Below are 24,214 nucleotides of genomic sequence, written 5' to 3'. Positions count from 1 at the left end.
AAGGAAGTTCTCTGAGAACTGATAGTATGCCCAGATCAGATCAACACAACTTTATGAATTCACAGTGATATAACAGTGCAGTCATAAATACGATTACAATTACATAAATACAATTACACCTTCTAAATTTTATGCAAACCTTTTGTCTTTGTGAAGCCTCGGAAAAATCTACAGATTATTTTCTAACAATTAACTTCCACTGAAGAAATATCAGCTGCTCATCATCATAATAAAGGGATGGCCAGCTAGTAAACTTGCAGATTAGAAAAATCTTGATACAGGCATCAGTGTTGATGTTAATTTTACTGTCCCATGGGTTTGAAGGCCTCATGCAAACTGTTTATGCTTCAGTACAACTCAAGTAGAACTCATGAAATCTATCTTCACCCCTTGTTACATGTTCTATCCCTAGCTGTCTGTTACATTTCCATTCCTATATCTCTTTCCCTTCATCATTCCTAGGATTTTAAAAAAACCAGATTTGCAGGATTTCTTAAGTCTAGAAGACGATCATCCTACAGTCAACATTTCTTTCATGTACTAGTGTTTGTTTGTTTTTCAATTTGACAGTGATTCCAGAATTTATCACTCAAGTCAACACTGCACTGGAAAATTTAAACAGGGGTACAATTCATCTGTTTGATGATAATCAGTTTGTGGACATCTCTAAGAAGGTTTACGATACCATTCATAATATCAGATGTTCCGTTCTGATGATTCGGGTAAGTGTTTTGATTGCTTTGCCTTATGCCAATAAATGTTATGAAATGAATAAATGATTGCTTCGTTCGTTACTAATTAATGAATATCAAAACTTTTTTTTCTGTGCAGCATTTCTTATGCATAAGGGAAATGGGCAAACAAGGGAAATGGACAAACTTCCATATTGTAAAAGTTGCTGATGGAGAAATTAAATTTAAAAATTGTTGATTCACCTGTTTATTTTATTTATTTATTTATTTATTCATTCCACTTTTATACCGCCCTCTCCCAAGGGGCTGTTGTAAAGTAGCCTTGCGCTTCTCAGTCAGATTACTCCAGAGGTGCACAAAGAAGACACGCTGCACAGTAGCTGGCACATCACTAGAATAACACTATTGGGATAATGAGGCCTGAGGTCGTAGAATAATATACCATACTATCCAAAGGGCAAGGGGGGTGTCATATTTTTGAATGCTCCGGAATCATTGTTTTGTATAGTTTTTCAATAGAAATTCTCAATGGAATACACTGTTTTGATTCAAGTTGTCCACACTGCAGAACAGTAATCCATGCATGTTATTTTCACCCATTTCCTGTTGGCATGTCCCGTGTTTATGGAGGAAGGGGGCACAATTACTGGATATGCTCACTCCCATGTAAGCCTAACGATCAACTGGGAAAGGAATGGTTACGAATTTTGAGAGATCCTGAGCACTGGTGTGTGCTGCCTATCAGACCAGGCCATGTTGATGCCAGCATCCCATAGCTGAGGCCAGACGGTGGCACTTTGAAGAGGAATGGGAACAAACAGCTTCTGGGGAGTTTGGGGGCTGTTTCTGGTTATCTGCGCAAAGGTGGCTGGGATTCCCAGGATTGTTCTTCTGAATGGGTCCAGATCAACTTGGCAGAAGTGATGAGGACTGAAATTGGGTCTAGGATGCTGATCCTGCCAATTTCAGTTGTTGCTTTCAACAATAACACAGTCTCTGTCTATTATCTATATATATAAAAATCTATCAGTGCGTTTTTCTGCTGACAGGTAATCTCCCAAACTACTGGACCGATTGCTTTGAACTTTTCACACAACATCGCATTTGCGTGTGGCCAGGTTTCCATACTGTTCCCACACCTCCTGTTTTGTACATGTCACAACTGTGCCAGTTATTGTGTACATGCCACACCTGTGACAGTTGGAACCACAGTTCTGTTCAGCAACAGCGCCATCTGCTGGCCGTCAAAGCAACACCCTCTGATACAAGGGAACCAGCCATGCCTTCCTTGAAAACCACTGCCTTATGGAGTGAAAGGGATGGGGCGGGCCATCTGCACATGGCCCACCCACCCTAGCAGAGGAAGGGGAAGGTGAGGGAGGGTCTAGGGGTTTGCTGGACCAAATGCTCTGAAATTTGAACATAACGTAGCTCATGCCTCCCAGCATGTTTTACGCTAGATAATTCACCTGCAAGGGAAGGGAGTGAAAGGGACAGGACCAACCACCTGCACATGGCCCGCCCACCCTAGCAGAAGAAGGGGAACGTTAGGGAGGGACCGGCCGGGTTGCCATGCAAGGGAATGGGAGAGAGGGAGGGGAGTGAGGGGGCCCTTGCCCCTCCCTCCCTTGCAATCATTGTGCAATGACACATGTTCGAACTGTTCGCTTCCCCTTTTCTTTCGTTTCCACTTCACCAGACTCAGCCACAGCAACGCGTGGACGGGCCCACTAGTTCAACCTAAAACCAGATTCCGCCTCACTCCCTCCCCATTATAACATGCAAGATAGGAATAACTAGCCAGCTTATTTCACATTCCTAACTCCCATGCACATTATTTATACGTTATGCAGAGTGAACAGTTTGTTGTATTATCACGGTCTTCATTAAAAGTTCTCAGAACAAGGTATAAACATACCTTGCAAATGTATGGAATAATTGTTTACAAAGGATGTTGATTTGTTGGTGAAGTGGAAATCGAGAAGTTCTGTTTCTCAGACATATACTTTTATATGCCTTGGTAGGTTACCACCTCTCCCAATACGTTCCCCAAAGAGCATTACACTCAGCAAATAAAAACGTGCTGGTGGTCCCTGGCCAAAAAGCTGTCCAACAGGCTTCAACAAGGACCAGAGCCTTCTTGGCTCCAGCCCTGGCCTGGTGGAATGCTCTGTCAAGCGAGGCCCAGGTCTTGCAAGGCTTAGTACAGTTTTACAGGGCCTTCAAGATGGAGTTGTTCTTCTATTCCTAAAGTTGAGTGAGCAAACGTATTTATCCATCTAGCTGGCCTTCCCTTTCCCTCTTCCTTCCCCGTGTGAATGTGGATTTCATGGAGGTACAATCTTAATTGGCCTGTCTATCCCTGTGAAGAAATTAATGGCACCAGAATATTGATAATTACATCTCATTGATTTTATATCTAATATTTTGTAGATTTTATTGTTATATTTTAATATTGTAAGCCACCTTGAGCGCATATGGTGAAGGGCGGCCTGTAAATTGAATGAAACAAAAAATTAAAATACTTTTACTGTTATCGCTGTTTTAAATGGTTTTAGTAATTTATTTAACTGTATTTATATTTTTGTGTTGTACACCGCCCAGAGCCTTTCGGGGATGGGGCGGTTTAAAAGTTTAAGTAATAAATAATAAATAAATAAATAAGTTTTATTTTAGTTTTATTTTAGCAGGAGTTACTTTTCAAATACCAGAAGCAGAATATGGCACTGGCATTGTGAGCACAGAGGCATATTTGGCCTTTCAGTATTGAGTCTTACAGCAGTACATTCAGATGTTAAATTAATAACTGAAGTGAGAAGTCTTGAAATAGGTGCTCCACATATGGCACATATTAGAGTTTTGAAAAATTATGTACAAGCTGGTTTCATTGGGATTTACTATTTTGTGCCCTTGTCTGGGTATCAGAAAGCCTAGATTTGCCAATGTCTGCCTCCTTTCTTTGCTATGACTGTAGAATGGGATGAGTAAAAAAATAAAAAGGCAGGTTGTGGAATGTGACGAGATGTCAGCAGGATCAATGAGGCTGCTTGAAAAGAGTATGGGGGAAAGCGATGCCTTCAGTGATTTAATTAAAAGTTTGCAAAGCCCCCTTGAGGAATTGTGCTTGTCTCCTTTTATTGTCTTTTACCTTCATTCATAATTCTTCAGATGTGTTATCTGAGCCTGAATTCCTGTATTTTCAGTTTAAGTGAATCCCATTAGGAACATAAAGGTCCACACCAAGATGTCTGGCTTCTTTTTGTTGTTGAAATGTTTGTTGCCTCCTTGAAAGTTCCACAAAGGTACGATATTAGCCAGGGGCTCGGAATTTTTCTCTATTTTTGCTTCTAATGAAATTTTGAACTGTTCTTTTGTCATGCACTGGGAAATGTGGCTTATTAGGGATGGATGAGCAACACTGATAGTTCTGTACTGATAGCATAGCTTTGCTTTGTGTTCCTTTTAGTTTTTTCAGTTTTGTGTTCCTTTTAGTATTCTTCCGATGATCAACTATGAACTGTGGAACTTCATTTGTGTGGATGCGTGTAGAGTTTGCTACTAGTAAGGATTAACATGTTTTATGTGCGTTCCCTACATGTTTCTGTACCTACTTGCATGATACAACATGAACAACTGATCATTGGAATATTTTTTGCATTGGGGAGCAATTTAGAAGCATCCATATTGACTGTCCTGCCATAACTGCTTGGTAGCTCAATGGCAGCAAGTATATGTGTATTTCAAACAAATTTCTATGATTAATGGCGTAATCCTGCAGGAGGGGTGTAAATGGACTGATGGAGGTGGCACAATGCTGCGCCAGCATGTTTGCCCCTTGGCTGGTGTAAGGGCAGCCCTACCAGTGGAGAGAGCACAGGCGGCCAGGCACGTCACAGGTCTACAGTGGCAAAATTTGGAAGCAGGTGCTGTTGCAGAGCTATGCTGGTGTCCAATCAGATGCCAGCAGGGGTGTGTGTGCAACCTGGAACAGAAGCCAACTACAGTCAGCTTCCACCGGGCTTTTGCATTGTAGGCCCCATGGCCAGCATCCTGGACTTATGCCTACCAAAGGAGTGACATAAGTCCATTGAATCCCATGGAGAGCTTTCAAGCAGATGGAGAGGGGAGGGTTTTTTCTGCCTCCCCAGGCTGCCTGAAAGCCCTCTGGAGACAGTGGGGCAGTGGTGCCATCCACGGCGGCCTGGGGCTTTGGATGGGGCTGTAAAACTATGATGTAACAATTGATGGACTATCCAATAATAGCACACTCCTGCAAAGGGACTTTGTGCCTTTATTTCTGAATCCACCACTTTTTTAGAAACCATGGAGACACCTTTACACCTTTAGCAAATTTAGCCTCCTAATGTCTGGTCACTTGTAGCCATTAAGAATCATTGCGACATTATGAGGAAGGACTCTTCTATAGTCAAAAACAGAAAGAACTCTAAATGTTTGTGGTGCATCCAAGTAAATAATCCTGAAGAGATGCTGCTGTGGCAAGCAGGTTAAGTTCCACCTCTCCCTAGTGGCAGAGGCTTATCTGGTGAACCAGGTGTGTTTCTGCACTCCTACATTCCTGCTGGGTGACCTTGGGCTAGTCACAGTTTTTCAGAACTCTCTCATCCTCACCTACCTCAAAATATGTCTGTTGCGGGGAGTGGAAGGGAAAAAGCCACCTTGAGGCTCCTTACAGAAGAGAAAGATGGGATATAAATCCAAACTCCTCCTCCTCCTCCTCCTCCTCCTCCTCCTCCTCCTCCTTTGCTTCCTGACTTATCTTCACATACACACACACACACACACTCTTCTTACCCAGAGGGACTGCATCCCTCACTTTCTCTATTCTTAATCCATCCTGATAGCCCACCTTTAGGGAAAAGGCTTGAGATCTCAGCATTCTGTAGGTCCAATAAGATCACCAAGACATGAGAGGTATTACTTTTTTAAAAAGTTTATTTATGCTGCAGCACAAACTCAAAGGCTGAAGTCCTGATATGCAAGAATCAAATATTTTAAAGATACATGAATGGCAGTCAAGTCTACATCCCTGATTACATCATAAAAGCACACCTTTTACACTACAGGTTACACCTATAACAGATTACTACATGGAACACATGTATACTTAGGGTTGGAGATCTATCACTGGTGGGGGGGCATTAATCTTAACATTTAAATGAGACAGAGGTCAGGCATTTCACCCAGATCCTTCAGGCTCCCTCCTTCACAAGGCCAGTCTGACAATGCCTCAGTCATATCACACTTGCTATCTCCTAAAATTAATGAAAAGAAACTAAATCTAGTAAATATTAGTCTAAACTAACACAATAAGTAAACTTATAAATACATTTCTCTTGAATGTATCTACATGGGCTGCCAGATCCCACAGGCTGCTAGAAGAGCATCTGGGAAGCTGGAATTGGGATAGCATGGGGTGTTTTCCCCACCTCTCTATTTTCTCCTCACAGCTCAACAACCTTGTGAAGTAGATTGGACTAAGAGAATGAGGCTGGCCTGAGGTTACCCAGCAAGCACCCATGGGAGTGTGGAGATTTGAACCAGGGTCTCACAAATGCTTCCAACCATTATGCCATTCTTTCACTTGGTTTAACTTACTGTCAGTCCCAAGCATGTTGCTTGTCTGGGGCCATTGATTTACCTCTACTAGGTTATTTTAACACTGGCAACACCGAAAGATTAAATAATCCAGCAGAGTGCAGCTTGCCTTTCCATTTTGTTAAACTCCCATTACCGGTAAACATTTTGTTAAACTTCCATTAAACTTAGCTTTTCAGAGTTTGGATGCATAGTAGATGACACATTGTTGTCCCCCCCCCCCCCCAATCCCTTCCGTGATCTGGTTCTTAGCGCTGCCTCATAGCATGAGCCAAATGAAAGAGTGGCATATAAGTGCCTTTGCGGTTCTAATAAGGTTTATGCATATTTATGTATATGTGCTATCCCCAGCAGCAAGGGGAGGAAATGAAACTGTTTAGCAGCCAGCTGCTGGGACGTATTGATTCTTAGCCAAATATCTCAGACTTCTGATTGCCCAGGTCTTCAGTGCTCACAGAAACTATGGAACTCTTGATCACAATATAACCAGGAGAGAGAAATGAACAAAGATGCCAGTTCATGGGGTTCTTTTCAACATGAAAGGAAAAGGAGGTTCTCTGCAGCGGCACCATGGGAGCCGGATTAGCCATGTAATTACAGGGAGAACTGAACAAACAAACAGATAGGTCTTAACTGCTGAAAGCAGCCCTTCGCCAAATGTTAACTCACATTGTCAACAGTGTAGGTCAAAGTTGAAGTAGTCTCTCAAATATGCCCTGTGTGCAGAGGGCATTGGGGAGGAGATCATAGGCTGGCACCATGCTGTGCTGCTGAGCTGGCATTGAAATGTTGACTGGCCTGCTGGGTAACATCCAGCCTACCGTTGGTTCCATTATTGTTCTGCTAGGCTGATCCACTGAAAAAGATCAAAATAAGACTAAGCCCGACCACAGATTCAAAGTCATAACATTTTGTATCCTTTTTTGTGTGTGTAAGGGCCAGCATGCCAGGAAGTCTTCTGCTGCACCTGAGTTTTTCCTTGGGTTGGTGGAATTGACTTAGTGGTAGTAGAGTGTCTGCTTTGCATGCAGAAAGTCCCAGGCTCAATCCCTGGTATCTACAGTTAAAGGATCAGGACAGTAATAGGTGATGGGAGACCTTGGAAAGCAGCTGCCAGTCTGAGTAGACAATACTGACCTTATAGATCAGGAGTCTGCAACCTGCGGCTCTCCAGATGTTCATGGACTACAATTCCCATCAGCCCCTGCCTGCACAGCCAATTGGCCGTGCTGGCAGGGGCTGATGGGAATTGTAGTCCATGAACATCTGGAGACCCACAGGTTGCAGACCCCTCTTATAGATCAATAGTCTGATTCTATATACTGCACCTTCATGTGTTCATAGTGATTGCTCTTCACTCTGTTCTGTCATTCATCCGTGGTTCCTCTCTTGTTATCTTCTGGCAAAAAAAAAGGAAACATTGGTAACAGATTTCAACTGTGAAAAAAAACTTAAATGTAATCATTGCCTTCTCTTAAAAAGAAAAGTAATATTTTACCTGCTTTCTGTTGTCTTTCCAGAGAACTGCAGCAGCATTAGAGTACTCCTTATTTATGTGTTATTTGATTTATATTAAGAATTATATCCCATCTATTCTCTTCCCACAGCCAAAATATGCACACCATTCAATTCTCCCTCCCTCCCAATATTGATTTAGTCTGACAAACCCCTCAGTCCATATGTAGAACTTTTGCAAGGATGGTTCTAAGGAATATAAACTGAATTTTTGTAAGCAAATTTAAATAAATGGAATTTATTTGAGAACCTTCCATCCGCCCAATTGATTAAATTGATCTCCTGAGTGAATGTACTGAAGATAAGTGGTGTGTAGAGAGAAAGAGATACTGAATGGCTCTAACAGTGTTCTAATTGGCAATTGCTACACCTGAGACTGGATTATGATGATTATCTTATCAAGATAAGCTGCCAGTGTCAGTTAAAGTGGGCAGCTGGGTGCGAGAGCACAGTGGACGGCCACACTTTGAAGACCATTTCAATTCAGTTGTTGCATTTGCATTTTTGTATTTATATGCTGCTTTTATCCCCAGCATTTTACAGAACATTATTCTCTCCTCCTCCACTGTCTCACCACGACAACCCTATGTGGTGGACCAGGCTGAGCGTTTGTGATGGGTCCAAGGTCACCCAGTGAGCTCCCATGAATAAAGTGTGTATTCACATCTGGGTCTCCCAAGACGTTAGTCCGATACTTCAACCACTGTACCGCACCAGTTCTCTGTTGTGGTGGGTGATGCCAGTATGAATTGTTTGTTTGGTGCTTCCTGAACAGCTATCCTGAGGGATCATTGGTTAAAGCAGCCTTCACTTTGGCCGTTTCCGCACGGGCCTTTAATGGCGGCCTGGGGCGGCAAAAACGCCATCCCCAGGCCGCCATTCGCACAGGGGGCGCGGCTGCCCTCACGCCGCCTGCCCTTCCCCACGCCGGCGTTTCCCCAGTGCGCTCGGAAGTGCACTTCTTGGGAAAACGCCGGCTGGAAGCCTGTGCCATGCGAACGGCAGCGGCTTCCCGGCGCTTCCCCCCCTTGCTCCCTGTACTTACCGTGTCCCCGGGCGTCCAGCACGTCACCGAGGCCTGAGGATGCGCCCCCCTGCCCTGTGCCGCTGGAGCAGGCCTCGTGCCGGAGCCCCGGGGACACGCCGGGTCGGCCGGGCGCCGGCACTCCACAGCGCCGGCTGCCCGGCTCTTTCTAGGACAGTCCGTGCAGACGGTCCTAGCGTCGTCGAGTTGGCGTCAAGTACGCCGACCCGGCCGCTTCCGCATTCGTGCGGAAACGGCCTTAGTGTCTTGGGTTATATGCTCTCATGTGATAACAAACATATGATTATTTGGCAATAGCCTCTCACATCCAAGCCAACTATGGTTTACATAAGACTGCAAGGAAGGACTGTCCAAAAAGAAATACGTTCTGCTAAACTAAATTTGCAAAAACGATGTGATAAGAAATCCTAGTAGGAGGAAGAAATGAAGGATTACTTACGTATGTATCAACTAGTCAGTTTCTGAAAGGAAATTACTAGTCTGAGGAGCTGAAGGAGAAATGGATAAGAATTAGTAATGGGTGAATGCGACATGACTTGAATTGTAGTTGGGTGTCCAATACAAGAGTTCTAAACTGGATTGGGATTTTTCTTTGCACACAAATATTCTTGCCAGCTGCAGGGGAAGTCAGCACATAGCCTAGAGCCCTAGACAATCACAGAACATCCTCTTCCTTTTCACATATATGATGTGCATCACAGCATGTTGCTCCATGCTCCCTACTGAGCAGCATGGGCTCTATTCTGAAGGAGGAGGCAGCTGCAGTGTGGCAACATTTCTAATTCTACACAAAGCTTGTCAGTTTCAGGTTAGCAGAACAAGAAAGGTAAAACTGCATATTGTGGCACCCTCAAGGCTGATTTATTGTGGCATATATGTTCATCTGCCAAGTGAGAAAACAATTCATGCATCTGGTGAAGTGTGTGCTAATCCAGAAAACGTTATGCCAAAATAAATCTGTTCAACTTTTAGATGGCACAAGACTCCTTTATGGGTTAACATTCAGGACAATTTCACTAAGTCCAGGTTAGGAGTTTTTAAAAATCAGTTTCTGAGCATTTATTTGTTTGTTTAAATATTTATATCCTTCTTTTCTGTAATCTACATCCAAGGCAGTTTACAAAAATCACAATAAAATTACAATAAACATATATCACAAAGTGAAATGTTAAAACAGTATACTAACAGCAAAATAACCATTAATAATAAAACAACATTTTAATAATAAAACAGTTATTAGCAACAAATATTAATAATCCATAAACAAAAATAACTTAAAATAACTCACATTAAACTCTTAGTTGTTAAAATACTCAGACATTAAAAGCTGTCTGGAATTTTTAAAAAGTCTTGGGCATATACAAATTATTGCTAGTAATCTCAGCTGTCTATGATGAATTCTAATAATGCACAAAATAATGACACAGACTCAAACAGATCTAATTTTGAAATGCAAATGATGTAATAATCTGAGTGCAAGGAGGCATTGCCTCATGGTAAAAATGAGTACTGTGAGCGGGAGACATATACATTATGAGCCCATTATTTTCAAACTTTGCAATATCTCTATTTCACTAATAAGGACTTGTTCTTTTTTTACTTGTTTAACTTTATTTACCTCGTTTATCAAATACAAATCTTACACAATGAGCAAGCAATGAAAGTAATCATAATATAGAATAATTCTGCACAATGCAATCTGAGTTTTTTTAAAAAAGGAACCTGCTAAGTCTGTGTAATTATTTTTCTTGTTTGCAGTGCATGTGAAGCAAACATCCCCATTGAGCGTAACACAAACGATGAATCACTGTTTAACAACCAGAGCAGGTTTTTTTTCGTATGCAGGCTCCATATTTAATCATTTAATTAATGGATCAAGCCAATTTTTTTTCTCAGAATGCCTTACAGAGAGAACACTTCTGTACATAGTGAAGAACTCCTTCAATCTTAGGGACCAAAGAAGGCTATGTAAACAAGTAAGATGGCTACCTGAAAACTTAAAAAAAAAGAAAAAAAAGAGCCTGGCTGAACCAAACCAGTAGTACATCAGCATCCATTACCACACAATAGGCAACCCGTTGCCCTGGACAGCCAACAAACAAGGCACAGAGGCCCTCTCCAGCGTTGCCTCCTACCACTGAGATTTCTTGCCTCTCACTGTGGAGATTATCTTAGTCACCCTGGCTAGTAGCCATTAGTGGACTTCACCACGACTCTTGTCTAATCCACAATCTGTGGCCATGGATGGCTTAGGCTACCTAGATATTGGAAGCTAAACAGGTTTAGCCCTGGTTAATACTTGGATGGAAGATCACTAAGGAAGTCTAGGGTTGTATGCTGGGGCAGGCAAAGGCAAATCATTTCTCTTTGCCTCTTGTCTTTGTCTCGTGCCCCTGTGGGGTTGACATTAGTTAGCTACGACTTAATGGCACTTTCTACCATCATGTGGTTTTGGCCATCACAATGTCCATTAGCAGTAATCACTCATTGAAGGAAGCAGTGCTTTCATTTGTCATGAATCTATTGCTTATCAGCTTCACTGAGCTCCCCCGTGTTCTAGTATTATGGAAGAGGCAGTAAAGTTCTCAGAAAATGTGCAAATGCCTACCACTGTGAAACAGAAACTGAAAAGGTGTGCCAGTGACATACCTTTCACTTCCTTGTGAGAGCACTTGGGCACATAATGCAACAGCTTTCACAAGTTGGTAATTTCTGCCAGTTCCCCTTTGATTTGCATCCCAATGTTGCATTCCAACTTTGTTCTTAAGATCAGCTTTTCAGGGGGTCGCAAGAAGCCTTGGGAGGGTGGGGTAGAAGAAGTTGATCTGTTCTATGAACTTGCTCCTTTTGCAGTTTACAAGATCTAATTTTTTTTAAAAAAATTAATACTACAACACTATACAGATAGTATACTAGCCACCCTACAAGAGAAAAGATAAAGCTGAAATACAGAGTTGTCAATCTGATTCCCCCCAAATTTTCCAATATTTATATTTGAAAGATCAGAAAAAGAAAGGAAAAAGAAAACTAAATGGCTTCTGGCTAGTCTTTACCTTACACATAGCATCACTAAAATGTAATCATATTATTTATTTATTCATTCCAGATTTATATCCCACCCTATCCCCACAGGGCTCAGGGCGGGTCATAACAGTTAATAAATACAATCCATAAAAACATTTTAAAATAAAAACCATACAAAAATTAAAACAATAGTACAATAATGCCAATAACGTTATACACTGCAGAATATCTATTCTTGTACCAGATTTTTATTTTTTAAAACTAATAACATCATATCATTTGCATAGCTATATGTCTGTAGAAGTCTAGAAAAAAACAGAATCTTATTTCTTTACTTAATTCTAAGTTGTCCCTGACTATTACTGAAACTTGTATAACCCAGTACCTTAACAAGCCTTTGCATGTTTTCTTATTGTCTCTTGTACCATTAATCATTACACATCAATAAACTACATGATATTTCACCTCTATTTCATCCATACCTAGCTTATGTCTATCTCATAACTAACTTCAAATTTAAACCTTTGGTGTTACAATTCTCTCTACCTAGTATAGTATGAGAGAGATAGCACACTCAGGCCATTTTCACACAGTGACGGAAGGGGTCGGGTCGGCGTAGATGACGCCAACCCGACCTCTCTGGGACCATTCCCATTCGTCAGGTCGACCTACCTGCCCTGCGGCCCTCCGGCACGTCGCCGAGGCCAGGGGACATGCCCCCCTGCCCTGCATGACCGCTCCGGAGTCACAGGGCAGAGGGGGCATGTACCCAGGCCTCAGCGACACGCCAGAGGGCCGCAGGGCAGGTAGGTCGCCCGGACATGGGGGGAGGGAAGGCGCCTTGGAGCCGCTGCCATTCGCACGGCAGTGGCTCCAAGCCGCCATTTTCCATAAACCTTGCTGGGGAAGCGAAATTGGAAAATGGCAGCTTCGAGGCAGCTGTGCCCCCTGTGCGAATGGCTCCCTGGGGACAGCGTTTTTGCTGTCCCCAGGGTGCCGTATTCCACCTGTGCGGAAAGGGCCTCAGATTGTAAATCTTTCATATTCTTGTTGCAGAACTTCCTTGCTTCTGTAATTTTCTGATACATTCCATTGAAGATAAAACTTAGTTCCTAAATTTGTTGCCATTTGAAGGATAGCTTCTTCTTTTTTAAAATATTTGTGAGAAATTTGTAATCCTTCCTTTTTAGTATTATTTCTCATGCCAATTCTCTTATCGAATTAAAGTTTTACCTTGATACTACATCTTTTTATAGTGCATTCATAGAATATCCCTCTTTAATGATCTTAAAGTCAGATACAACAATGCAATCTTGAGGAAGATTCTTATTTTTTTTTCTGCCATTGATGTAGATTTTATCAACTATAAACTCCATTTCTTCAACAGCAAGAGACATAATTGCTGCCAATTCTGAAATTAATTCTTTCCTGAGGTATTCATTGTTGTATTCAGGAAGAGCTTTTATCCTTATTCCACAGTCTCTCTGCTTCAGATCTAGCCACAACAGTTTCTCTGCTTGCTGTAGAATTTGTTTAATGTTCACATCCACTGTAGTCACTAATGCTTTTGTATCTTCCATTGCTTTTTAAGATCTGTAGCCATTCCTTTGATTTCTTTTTTTCATTTCTGCAATCTCTCAGTGTCAAGTCACCCTCCCTGCTGGCCTGGCGGAAGCCTCCCCAAATCCCTGGCCACCCTCCCCTGGTCATAAAATCCAAGTCAGACCTGGCACCAACCTCAGAGGCTGAACAGCAGCAGTACTACCTGCTGCTTTGCCACTGCATTTCCAGCCCCCCTCTTCTCCCCAAATGCTGCATGAGGCTGGCTTGCTCATGAGGAACCACCACCCACTGGCTTGACCTTGCAATACAGTACACACACACCCCTCCCTGATTTTTATGTTTTAACATCCCTCTCCACCTATACCCCCCTGAAATTTTTACCTATTTTTGTAGGGATTGCTCCAAGCCTTTAGAGGGGGCAGTGACTGAGATCTGCTTCTTTTCAGAGTTGGCCTTCAGCTGGGCAGGAGCAGCACTAGTGAGGTCTTAGGGAATGGGGAGGGGAGGCATCAGTTCTCCTTCATGTGGGGGTAGGGGAAGAGCTTAATGCACCTTTGTTGGAATCTTTTATTTCTCTCTTCTACTTTTTCCTTCTCTCTCTCTGTCTTTCCCCGATTCCCATCTACCTTCCCCTGGGCATGTTTGTGTGTGTGATCCCACCCAATCACTCCCCCATCTGCCCTTCCCCCCTTTCTAGAGCCCATTTTATTTGAACATAAAATGGGCTTTACAGCTAGGTTATTAATATTCTCCACTTTTTGTTTCATCTCAGACATATCCTTTTGCATAGAAATAAGCAATAACTCCACTCCCTCCATTTCATCTGCGGGGATGCATCCAAAGCTACATGTCCCAATTTTATAACATCCACCATTTCAATTTGCAGCTCTGTAATAATATAGAACAACCCACAAGGTGCAGTTTATGAATCAGTAATTAGATGCCATTACAGAAACCCACCAGTAGATGTCCTTATAATCTGGTCAATTTATAGTTAACAAATCCTCCAGTGGGCAATCTCCAACTCCATCTGCAAATATCAACAATAGCCAAGGTCCTCTTACTCATTTCCTCCTGTTTTTTCACTTGTCATATCCATAACATACATAGTGTTTCTAAACAAATTAAGAGCGCTTCATTTGCACTTCAGTCTTATTCCGCAATTAGCAGCTTTAGAACACAAAGTAAAGCTTTACAATGCAAAATGGAGATCTTCACAACTCTTACTTGTGACACAGTTCAGTTAGCAGACATACCAACAGATAGAGACACATCATTTTAGGCAGGTTCAAAGCTCTCGCTGACTGAAGTAAGGTACAAGGTAACTGGCAAGCCGTTCACTTTTCTTTTGTTATCTTCATATTTTCAAAGGAGAGGCACCTTCCCTCGGCTTCAGACTGCTTTGATCGTGTTGCCTCTGGCTCTGTTGCTGAGGCGATATTGAGCACGCTCTGGTGAGAAGCCAGGCAGGGCTACCAGTGCATTCCCAGGGCCTGCACCACATCTTCCCACCTCTTGATGGAGCAGGCTCTTCTCTCTACTAGCTGTGTTTAATCTGCAGGGCTGCACTCACTTCAGAACAACTCCCCATGCGAAAAAAGCAATGGAGCCAGCTCTTCACAGGGAATGACCACCATTAGCAATGATTGGAAACAGAACCAGTTAATGGGGGTCTAATTTAGTGTGTGTTTTAAAGATGCCTTTGCTCATATAGTAGAAGTAATTCTAAAAGTGAGGAAATCCAGTAGTTCTTCACATACTTTTTATCTTTTTTTTGGCTATATTTATTTATATACAATATTTATATAGTATCTTTTTTTCTGGGCTCAAGACAGCTCATAAAATAATACCAAACTGAATCGGTAGCAATAACAACACAAATAAAAAATCCTGGTTACAATAAAAGTAATCCATGCTTTAAAAAAAGCTGAAAGAAGAGACTCTATATCACATATGATAATAACAAAAACCCACTGAAAGATCCTACCAAATAACACCGCTTTCTACGTCTTTGAAAACATCGGCAATGAAAGAAATCTCGTTACCTCCTCTGGCAGCTTATTCTACAACAGTGGTTCAGTTCCAAAGCCTTTTGCACTCCTGTATGTGTGGATTCTTCCTTTCATTTCAATGGAGCTAACAGCACAATCCAGAAAGACACACACGATCCTTCTCCAAAGAAATAGATGAGACCATATTTGTAAGTACATGGCTCCTATATGTGATTCAGTGCTCTCACTCTCAGAACAAAGCATCAGTTCATATGTGAGAAATTCTGCATTACTTTTAAGTAAGTACAAGAGAAGGATGACCAAGGACTTATGGAGGAGGAAAAATCTCACCCACCCACTGGATCTGTTTCCTTCCTTCTTGTTTGGGGTCTCAGCAAAATTGCCCTAGGATGTCTGGGCAACCTAAAATGGTAGCTGAGGTCTCCCAAGATAGTCTTGAGAGGTTTTGGAGCTCGAAAAACTTTTTCAACTTCATTTAATCCTATGTGTTTATTTAATCCTTGTTCCTACTTATCAGATATTTCTGCAAACATGGAGTTTATCTCAGATATGTGGAATAATAAACTTGAGGCCTGGATGCTCCCCTTGAGGATCTTTTAAAATCCTTTCAAGAAGGCTGCCACGACTGTTGTTTGTCCTCTATGATTCTATTGAGATCAGGAAGAGTTTTGCTTAAGAGATGGCAGTAGAATTTCAGACAAGTGAAACAAATAGTATAATTACACTTGATCTTGAGAGCATTATTTATATAAGCAGGTCTTGTTCTTCTCGGGTTCTTGGCAATTAGTATTCAAGAATAGCATCCATTAATCAGGATGGTGTATAAATTGTGTTGAATCCCTCCACTCCTTTAGATGTTCTGTGCCAAGAAAAGCTGAATTATGTAGTATGTTTGAATTATATCAATTAAATACACTTATATGGTTGTTTTCCACAACCCTCCTTCTGCTGTTCAGGAAGAGGGACACTGCAGGACATTGAGATACTATCAAGCATTCACATGTAGCTTCAGTCCTATCTTCATCAATTTAAGGGGTAGGTTTTTATTTTATGTGGACAGTAATTCAGTCACTACCATTTCTGTGCTTGTGCAATGCAGTTTCAGAATTATTGCATTCTTGCTCATAACTGGGAAAAGGTTTTAGCTCTTTCCCTTCAGAACTAAGCAGTGTGAGTATGCCTATTTGCGCTAGGTCTGACATTGTATATAGCTTTGGGGTTTTAAGCTGTTCGTTTAATTTTTGTTTGCTTTTATCAGTACCAACAAAGAAAACAATGTGTTTGTCCTACATTTCCCTTTCTGCCTTTTCCTGCCATGATGGGTTACTACTAAGATGATCTTTGCCCTTCTACTTCTTCACAAGTCCTTTTGAGCCCTTCTGATTTACTGCCAAAGCCCCAGAAATACATCTGTATTTTCATCTGGCTTTTATCCCTAGAGAACGTTTAAAGATAGATTTCTTTCCTAATTATTATTACAACAAAGGGGTCAGAGGTTAAGGTTTGAAGATCATGTTGCTGAGTCCGAGGAATACTCCCATTTTTTATCTTTACTTGTGGTAAGTTTTTTTTTTCATTTTCAAGTACTGCATTTCTGTGCTACAATGGCTCCATTTTTTTTGTCTTGCCAGCATGGCTCCGACGTAAAATAAGCATTGTAGGATCTTCCTCCTCTTCTCAATTCCATGGATTTGTGATTTGGCACCTACTGTGTAAAATCTAGCACACTCTCGCACACACTGTTTTTGTCTCTCCCTTTTTTTCCAGCTGGGGGGCTAAATATAGCAGGAAGGCTTCAACCTGGTGGTTTCCCACCAGTGCTCAAAATGGATAGGGTTTACCACCTCCAGGTGAGGCCTGGATCTCCTGGAATTGCAGCTGATCTCCAGATTACACAGATCAATTTCCCTGGAGAAAATGACTGCTTTGGAAGCTGGACCGAATGGAATTATGCCCCACTAAGGTCCCTCCCCTCTCCAAATCTTGCCCTCCTTACGCTACAAACCTCCAGGAATTTCCAAACCCAATGTTGGTAAGCCTAGAAATGGAAGGGCTATCCAGCTCATCGTGTTTTCTTATATAGGACTTGTTGCTTCCCTGAAGATAGATATAAAATGTATGTCATATAAAAGATGCAAAATCTCTGGGATTGGCAGTTCGGTACTGTCCAATGTTGGCTCACTTGAGCTCAGGTAGCAATGTTGTCATGCACAAACTGTTCTTTGGGTTTTACTTCTAAATCCGCTCTGTCTAGGATTGGCTTGAGTATGTGTTTGGAATTAAGTTGCTAAGGAGGCAAATTCTTTATCCCTTGACACAGAAAGAAAACAGTTGTCTTGCATTAACAGTACCATCCACAGCAGATTTACAACCCTCTGAGCCTGTTGACTTTGATGTATTTAGAAGGGTGTAACTCTGCTTAGGATTGCTAAGGACTGCATGGTCCTGTTCATTTATCATAGTCTATGTAAACATAACATTGCATCAGATTTTCATTCATTTTGGTTTTCTTGGTGAAGGTACTACTTTGGGGGTGTGGGAGACTTAAACCAACTCCCTCAAACTCACGCCTTTGCTATCTTTTTATCCCTAGAAAGGCTCATGCTTTAGCACCATTTTAATCAGAAAGAGATCCCCCCCCCCCCACTGAATGCAATGTTATCATGATATTGCAGGGCAAATCAGAATGACCAAGTTACCCTGGGCCTGGCTAGCCCAGGCTGGCCTCATTATATCTCAGAATCTAAGCAGGTCAGCCTTGGTTAGTACTTGGATGGAAGGCCAACATGGAAGTCCAGAGTTGCTGAGGAGGAGCAGAGAATGGCAAACCATCTCTGGACATCTCTTACTTGAAAACCCCATGGGTAAACAATAAGCCAGTTGCAATTTAATGGCACTTTACACACATGCTCAAAATTAGATTGAGGATTGCATGTGCAAATTTGGAATGGTAGGGAATTTTGGAATGGTAGGGCTCCTGGTGTCCAGGCCCCAGCCTGCCAGTCTCTATGGAGAAGGGAGGCATGGAAGGTCTCACCCAGAAGCAGTGAACAGCAGGTTGGCAGCCTTTGCCACCTTGGGCTGCTGCTCTGCTGCCTCTCCCCACCTCTGCCACCACTAGCTGCCTGCCCTTAGCTCAGGCTTCTGCCGCCCTGCCTTCCTTCACCTCCAGGCTCAGAGGTACCGTTGCTGAGGCCTGGGTGCACGCGTGAGGGTGATGTGTGCAGCGGCCCACTTGGCTGCTTCTGTGGTCTCAGTTGCTGGATAGAGAATGGGGTGCACTCAGTGGTGGGATTTTAATGATTTAACCATCGGTTCACCTTCCCTGCCATGCCCCCCCCCACCGCATGCCGCTTTTGCCGCTTACTTACCTTGCTTTTGCACCCCCCTTTTTTATTTTGGGCTGGTGGGAGGTGAGGAAAGGTCACAGCTTCAGTTTGACCTGCATGCCACTGGGCCAGGTGCCGGGCCAGCAAAGTGACTGGGCTTCTTTCACCGGCCAGCCACAGAAGGTGGCCGGACTTGGAGCGGGCTACGCACCTGAGGGATGGCCACGTGGCCTGGGGAGGCGTTTCTCCAGTATTGGTCAGGAGGCCTGGGTGGGTGGTGGCCACCGGAGGCCCCTGTGGGTGGCTGGCTGGCCGCCAGTCAGGCCATGCACCTCTGTGCTGGTGCATGGCCTTAGGGTGAGGCCTGCTCTGAAAGCCCCTCCCTCCCCTCCCCCTCCCCTGGGCTGGTGGGATTCAGCCAGTTTGCTGAAGTCAATGAAAAATTAGGTATTGGTTCTGCTGAACCGTTGCAACCCAGCTGAATCCCACCACTGGGTGCACCCCTTTCTCATGCTGCCTGCCTCCCTACTTGGCACTAGCCAGCTGTCCAGCTGCCCACCGCTCAGGTTTCTGCTGCCTGCCTCTCCTTCCCTCTAGCACCTATGGGTGCATGCACCAATGCAGAGTGTGGTAGGAAGAGGCGGTAAGTGCCCCTTTCCCAACATGGCTCCTTAGAGCACACGGCTCAGCACAACTCCGGAGTTGTGCAAGGGAACAGCCAAACCAGTGTTCCAACCAGGCCAGAAGGCAGAAGCTACAGCCACCTTGAATCCCGAGGAAACCCTACCAGATTCCCACATTGACTTTGGGACTCCACATGGCTCTCCCCATTTTGGAAGAACTCATAGTGCCCAGTGGGAGTTCTCTGCTTGCAGACCTGAAAACGTAGACCTGTCTTTGTGTCCCTTCCAGTCCCCAGAGGAAACCCTTCAAGGTTCTTGCTCCACACGGATCTCCACCACTCACCTTGAGCCTCCACCCCACGCAACAGAGGGCACTCTGCTTGGTGAAGGGAAGTGCTTTGACTGATCCTTCCTTAAGCTGACTTGCCAGCCTTAAGTGCAAGCTCCTCCAGCAAGCGAAGGCAAGATAAAGCAACAAATGAGGGAAAACACTGTTAATGATGAAACACAACCAGCCTGCAACCAGAGAAAGACTCAGAGGTCCTTTCCTCACAGCAGGAAAAAAAACATCCTGCAGACATTTTTTAAAAAATCCATTTTGGCTTTTTGTGTTCTCAGAGCAATTCTTGTCCTCCCAACCTGGTGACTGGTGGGTTTTAAAGGAAAAGCAGCAGCATTCTCCTCGCTAGGTAGCCTGGGGTGAAGAAGAGAGAAGTCAAAGCAAAGATTCCCATCACCAAGGAGCTTTTTTTTTTCTTTTTGCAACAGTGCTCTCCTCACATATAGCCTGGGGGGGGGGGGCGCAAGGAGAGTCCCATTGCTGCTACTTTGCAAGGCAAGATTTTGTTAAAGGAAAAGAAGCAGCACTCTTCTCACTTTGTAGCGGGGGGTGGGGGTGGGGGTGGGGGGGGGAGAACCAAGGCAAAGGGCCAGCAAATGCATCTTTATTACTCAATTCCTGTGCTGCATTTACATGGTTCTCTCAAAAAGACCTTGATCGCTGCCCTGCACTGTGGGACAAACAGGCTTGTAGCCATGGTGGGGCAAAAGGGAGTGGTGCCCCACCAGTCATTTGTCGTTCCCTTCTAATCAGCACTAAGGGTTGCTGTAAAATTTGTCACAAGTCTTTTAAGTGTAAATTCTCTATGTTAAGGGAAAAGGAAAGAATTGGGGCAAAAAGGTATGAATCCTGCCACAATTTTTTTCCAAGTGTGAATTCTCTAAGCAATCAGCTAAAACTGAATAAATAATTAGCAAGGCTGAAGAGTCCTGATTTTAAATGCCTGCAAGCAGTAAAGTAAAATTATGTTGGAATAGCGAGAGAGAGAGAGAGAGAGAGAGAGAGAGAGAGAGAGAGAGAGAGAGAGAGAGAGATTAAGTAATGAAGGGGTAAAAATCATGTTGTACTAGATCCCGAACTAAGCAAAGAAAGAGAAAGAGAGACAGAGAGAGCAGAACAATGTTCCACAGTAGTCCTGAAGAACTCTTATTGCTGGGGGAATTATTTTTCACAGCACAGGAGACAAATAATAAGAAATTTAGGGCTAGGAGTAATTGGTAATTTCTGTGACCCCACAGGAATCTTTTTCACAAAGGTGGGTTGTGTTTTTTTCTCTGAAGATGGAAATGTTACTGTTGCTTGATGTGTACATGTTCACTTAGGAAAGAATCCTGCTTACAGCCTGTTACTATGCATTTTGTTTATTTTATTTACTTGATTTATATTCTACCTTTCTAAATGTGACTCAAAACAGATTACACTGTGTAAATCAAGGCAATCAATCAGATGAGGTATCTAATAAACAATGCAATGAGGATAGGATTATAGCAATTTGAAACAGAGCAAAAATCATTACACATGGTATCCCAAACAATGAAGAAAATTTTAGTACAAAGGTAGGAGGCAATGCAGTAAGGGCAGGATAATCCATATAGCAAACAGACAAATGGGGTTTTTTTTGGTAAACATCTGCAAAACATTTTCAGGGGCTTGTGTAGAAAGGACCAGTGTTAGAAGTTGTTGAAGATCTCTGTATGCTGTCACCCAGAGAGATTTTCCAAACCTTAAAAAGCTGACTTTTAGAACAGGAATACTATATCCTGTCGGGGCAAGCAAATAAATCATGCTCACCCCTCTCTGTCGGAATAATACTGGAACAGGGGCACATAGCCAAATATCTTGAATTATTAACTGAACCCCAACAGAGATGGATTATCACAAGGGCCAGATCCAATACTTTCCCATCGGCCATTACAAAGGGTCGTTACTTATCCATCCCTCTCCAGGATCAGGTTTGTCCTCACTGTAAAAACCAAGTGGAGACTCTGGCTCATATTATTCTTGACTGTCTGAGATATGTGGGCATTAGGAATTTATCTCCCAGGCTGGCCCTAGACAAAACTGAAAGAATCTGACAGTTCTGTTGTGGAGCTTCTGTTAAACAATACAGATGTCATATTCTTGGAAAAAGTAGCAAAATTTCTTTTGCAAGTGACAGAACTTTCTAAGTAATGTATAGTGCTATATACAGTCTTTCCATCTGCGTTTTGAATGTACTCTTGATTTGTACTTCATAAATGTCTGGTAACGCTCTAGACGAGAGCCTATTTTAAATGCCTAATAAAGGTTTTGTTGTTGTAGAAGTTGTTTCGAATTTGCAGTAGACCTAATACCAAGAAGGAGGTGTGTGTGTGTTGGGGGGGGGGGCATTAGGGATTTGACCTGAGAGCCAAGGAGGCGGAACCACTGAGTTTCAGCATTTAGACTTGCCTGGATTGGACAAGCCAGTCAAGCAAATGAGATCTCGAGTCAGCAACAGTATCAGGAAATCCAGAAACAGAGTCAGGAGTACCAAGTCAGGGCCAGGTTACCAAAACAGAAAGCTACCCTGTTCATCCATGATGTTTCCACGAATATAAGACATCCCCTGAAAATAAGACATAGTGGAGGTTTTGCTGAAGTGCGAAATATAAGGCATCCCCTGAAAGTAAGACATAGCAAAGTTTTTGCTTGGAAGCATGCCCGACGAACAGAACACAGAAAAAAAAAGACATCCCCTGAAAATGAGACATAGCGCATCTTTGGGAGCAAAAAATAATATAAGACACTGTCTTATTTTCGGGGAAACACGGTAGGAGTCTGTTACATGAGGTCAGAGTCTAAGGAGGTCAGAGTCTACAGAATTCAACACGGAGAGTGGCAGCAAGGCAGCAGTCAAGTGCACAGTTGTATCCATGTCTGCCTGCCTCCAAAACAGTTCTTGTGTAGGCCCCAACAGGAGACTAATTCTCATTCTGTGAGGACTTACTCCCTTCTTGATCAAGCAGCCACCTCCACCACGTCAGCAGCCTGGCACTACACTCTTTCACCTGTAGTTCCCTCCTGCCTGCTGTCTACGTTGATCAGCTGGCTGAGATGAGCTAATTGCCTCAGCTAGTGCAGGGTCAGTGAAGTAAGAGGTTTCTACAGGCACTTTGGACTCTGAGACGTAACTAGCCTGCTGTTCCGGTACACCCGCCGGGGTTCTGGCTGCCTAGAGTGCACCCCATTTTGGGGTTCTGCCTAAATTGAGCTCACCATCTTTTGGGAGTCTGGCTGGATTGAACTCTCCAGGCCTAGTTCTTCCTCAGAGGACTCCTCACGTTCCTTGCTGTTGGCCCATGACATAGTGTGAATATTGCTTCGTTCTGGATTAACAGTGGTTCTACTCAACAGAAGAGCATATTTGCCCTTTCCACAGAACATTTTTGCTGTTGCACCCATGATACTATGAAGCAGGTATAGATCTATTCCATTCTTTTATATATGTTTGTGGGGCTTGTACTTCATTTGAGTTTCTGAAGGTATTGTGCCTTACATTGGTGCAGTGACCCAGATTGCTCAGTGCTATATTGCTTTGTTCCTGTTCGTACAAGAATTGAGCACCCAGCTCAAACTCCCCGTCTATTACATGAGCACTGTAGTGAGACTGTGGAATCCTGCTTTATTGCCTCTTTATGACACTGGAGGGAATGCTACAAGAGTGAATCACATACATAATAGCAAACTTGCCAGATTGTATGTGGCTCTGACAGCAATGGCATATTCTGGAATCACTGCTTGGCTCAGGTTTTAAATGAAGCTGCACAGGGGCTTTAAAATGATGCTCTTGGAGCAAAATGTACCCTCCAATTAAGTATCTCCTCCCTCTTGAAGGCAAACAGCTGCCATAGCTTTTGCTTCAGCTTAATGAGATGAGCATGTACAAATGTTGCAACTGTGCTTGAAAATCTGAGAATTTCAAAGTGGGATGAAGGTTTATTCTGATATATTAGGAGGAAAGAAGGCTGAAATTTATAATCCACCAGGAATGAAAAATTTGAAGGACAATTACCGTCCAATATCTATGCAAGCAATAGTCAGTGGGGTAGGGTCATCAGAAAACTGGCTAAATGGCCCTGTACCCTTTTCTCCTAAACATTGACTTAATCTTAAATCTCCTGTCCAACAATTAAGGGTTATCAGCCTTCCTGCATTTATTTGTTTTAGATTCTTTGTTCTGCAGTGACTTAGCTGCATTGCTGTCAATGGGGAATTTCTGGTAGAGGGCTGTGAGGTGCACATTTCTGAAGGTATGGTCACAAAAACTTTCAGAGTATCTTCAGGAGAGTCTCTGGATGACACCATCCAGGTTTGGGGAACTTTGCTTCAGGGGGTTCAATTCTATGGGACCCCAAAAGGGTAGGGCCCATCTCCCACTGCCCTGAAGCAAAGTTCCCCAAACCTGGGTGGTGTCATACAGAGACTCTCCTAAAG

General features: G+C 43.1%; 1 protein-coding gene across 1 annotated transcript in view; it reads left to right on the top strand.

The window, feature by feature from the left end:
• CTNNA3 (catenin alpha 3) overlaps positions 1 to 24,214 on the top strand; it is an 892,356-nt gene that overhangs the window by 725,412 nt on the left and 142,730 nt on the right. The window contains exons 12-14 of the mRNA XM_048506869.1: positions 571 to 722; positions 832 to 925; positions 2,717 to 2,895. Coding sequence (XP_048362826.1) covers positions 571 to 722; positions 832 to 925; positions 2,717 to 2,895 — 425 coding nt within the window. The remainder of the gene's footprint in view (positions 1 to 570; positions 723 to 831; positions 926 to 2,716; positions 2,896 to 24,214) is intronic.

This window comes from Sphaerodactylus townsendi, linkage group LG08 (assembly GCF_021028975.2).
Source record: "Sphaerodactylus townsendi isolate TG3544 linkage group LG08, MPM_Stown_v2.3, whole genome shotgun sequence".
In the NCBI taxonomy this organism is placed as follows: domain Eukaryota; kingdom Metazoa; phylum Chordata; class Lepidosauria; order Squamata; family Sphaerodactylidae; genus Sphaerodactylus; species Sphaerodactylus townsendi.
This window is presented reverse-complemented; position numbering and strand designations above follow the sequence as displayed.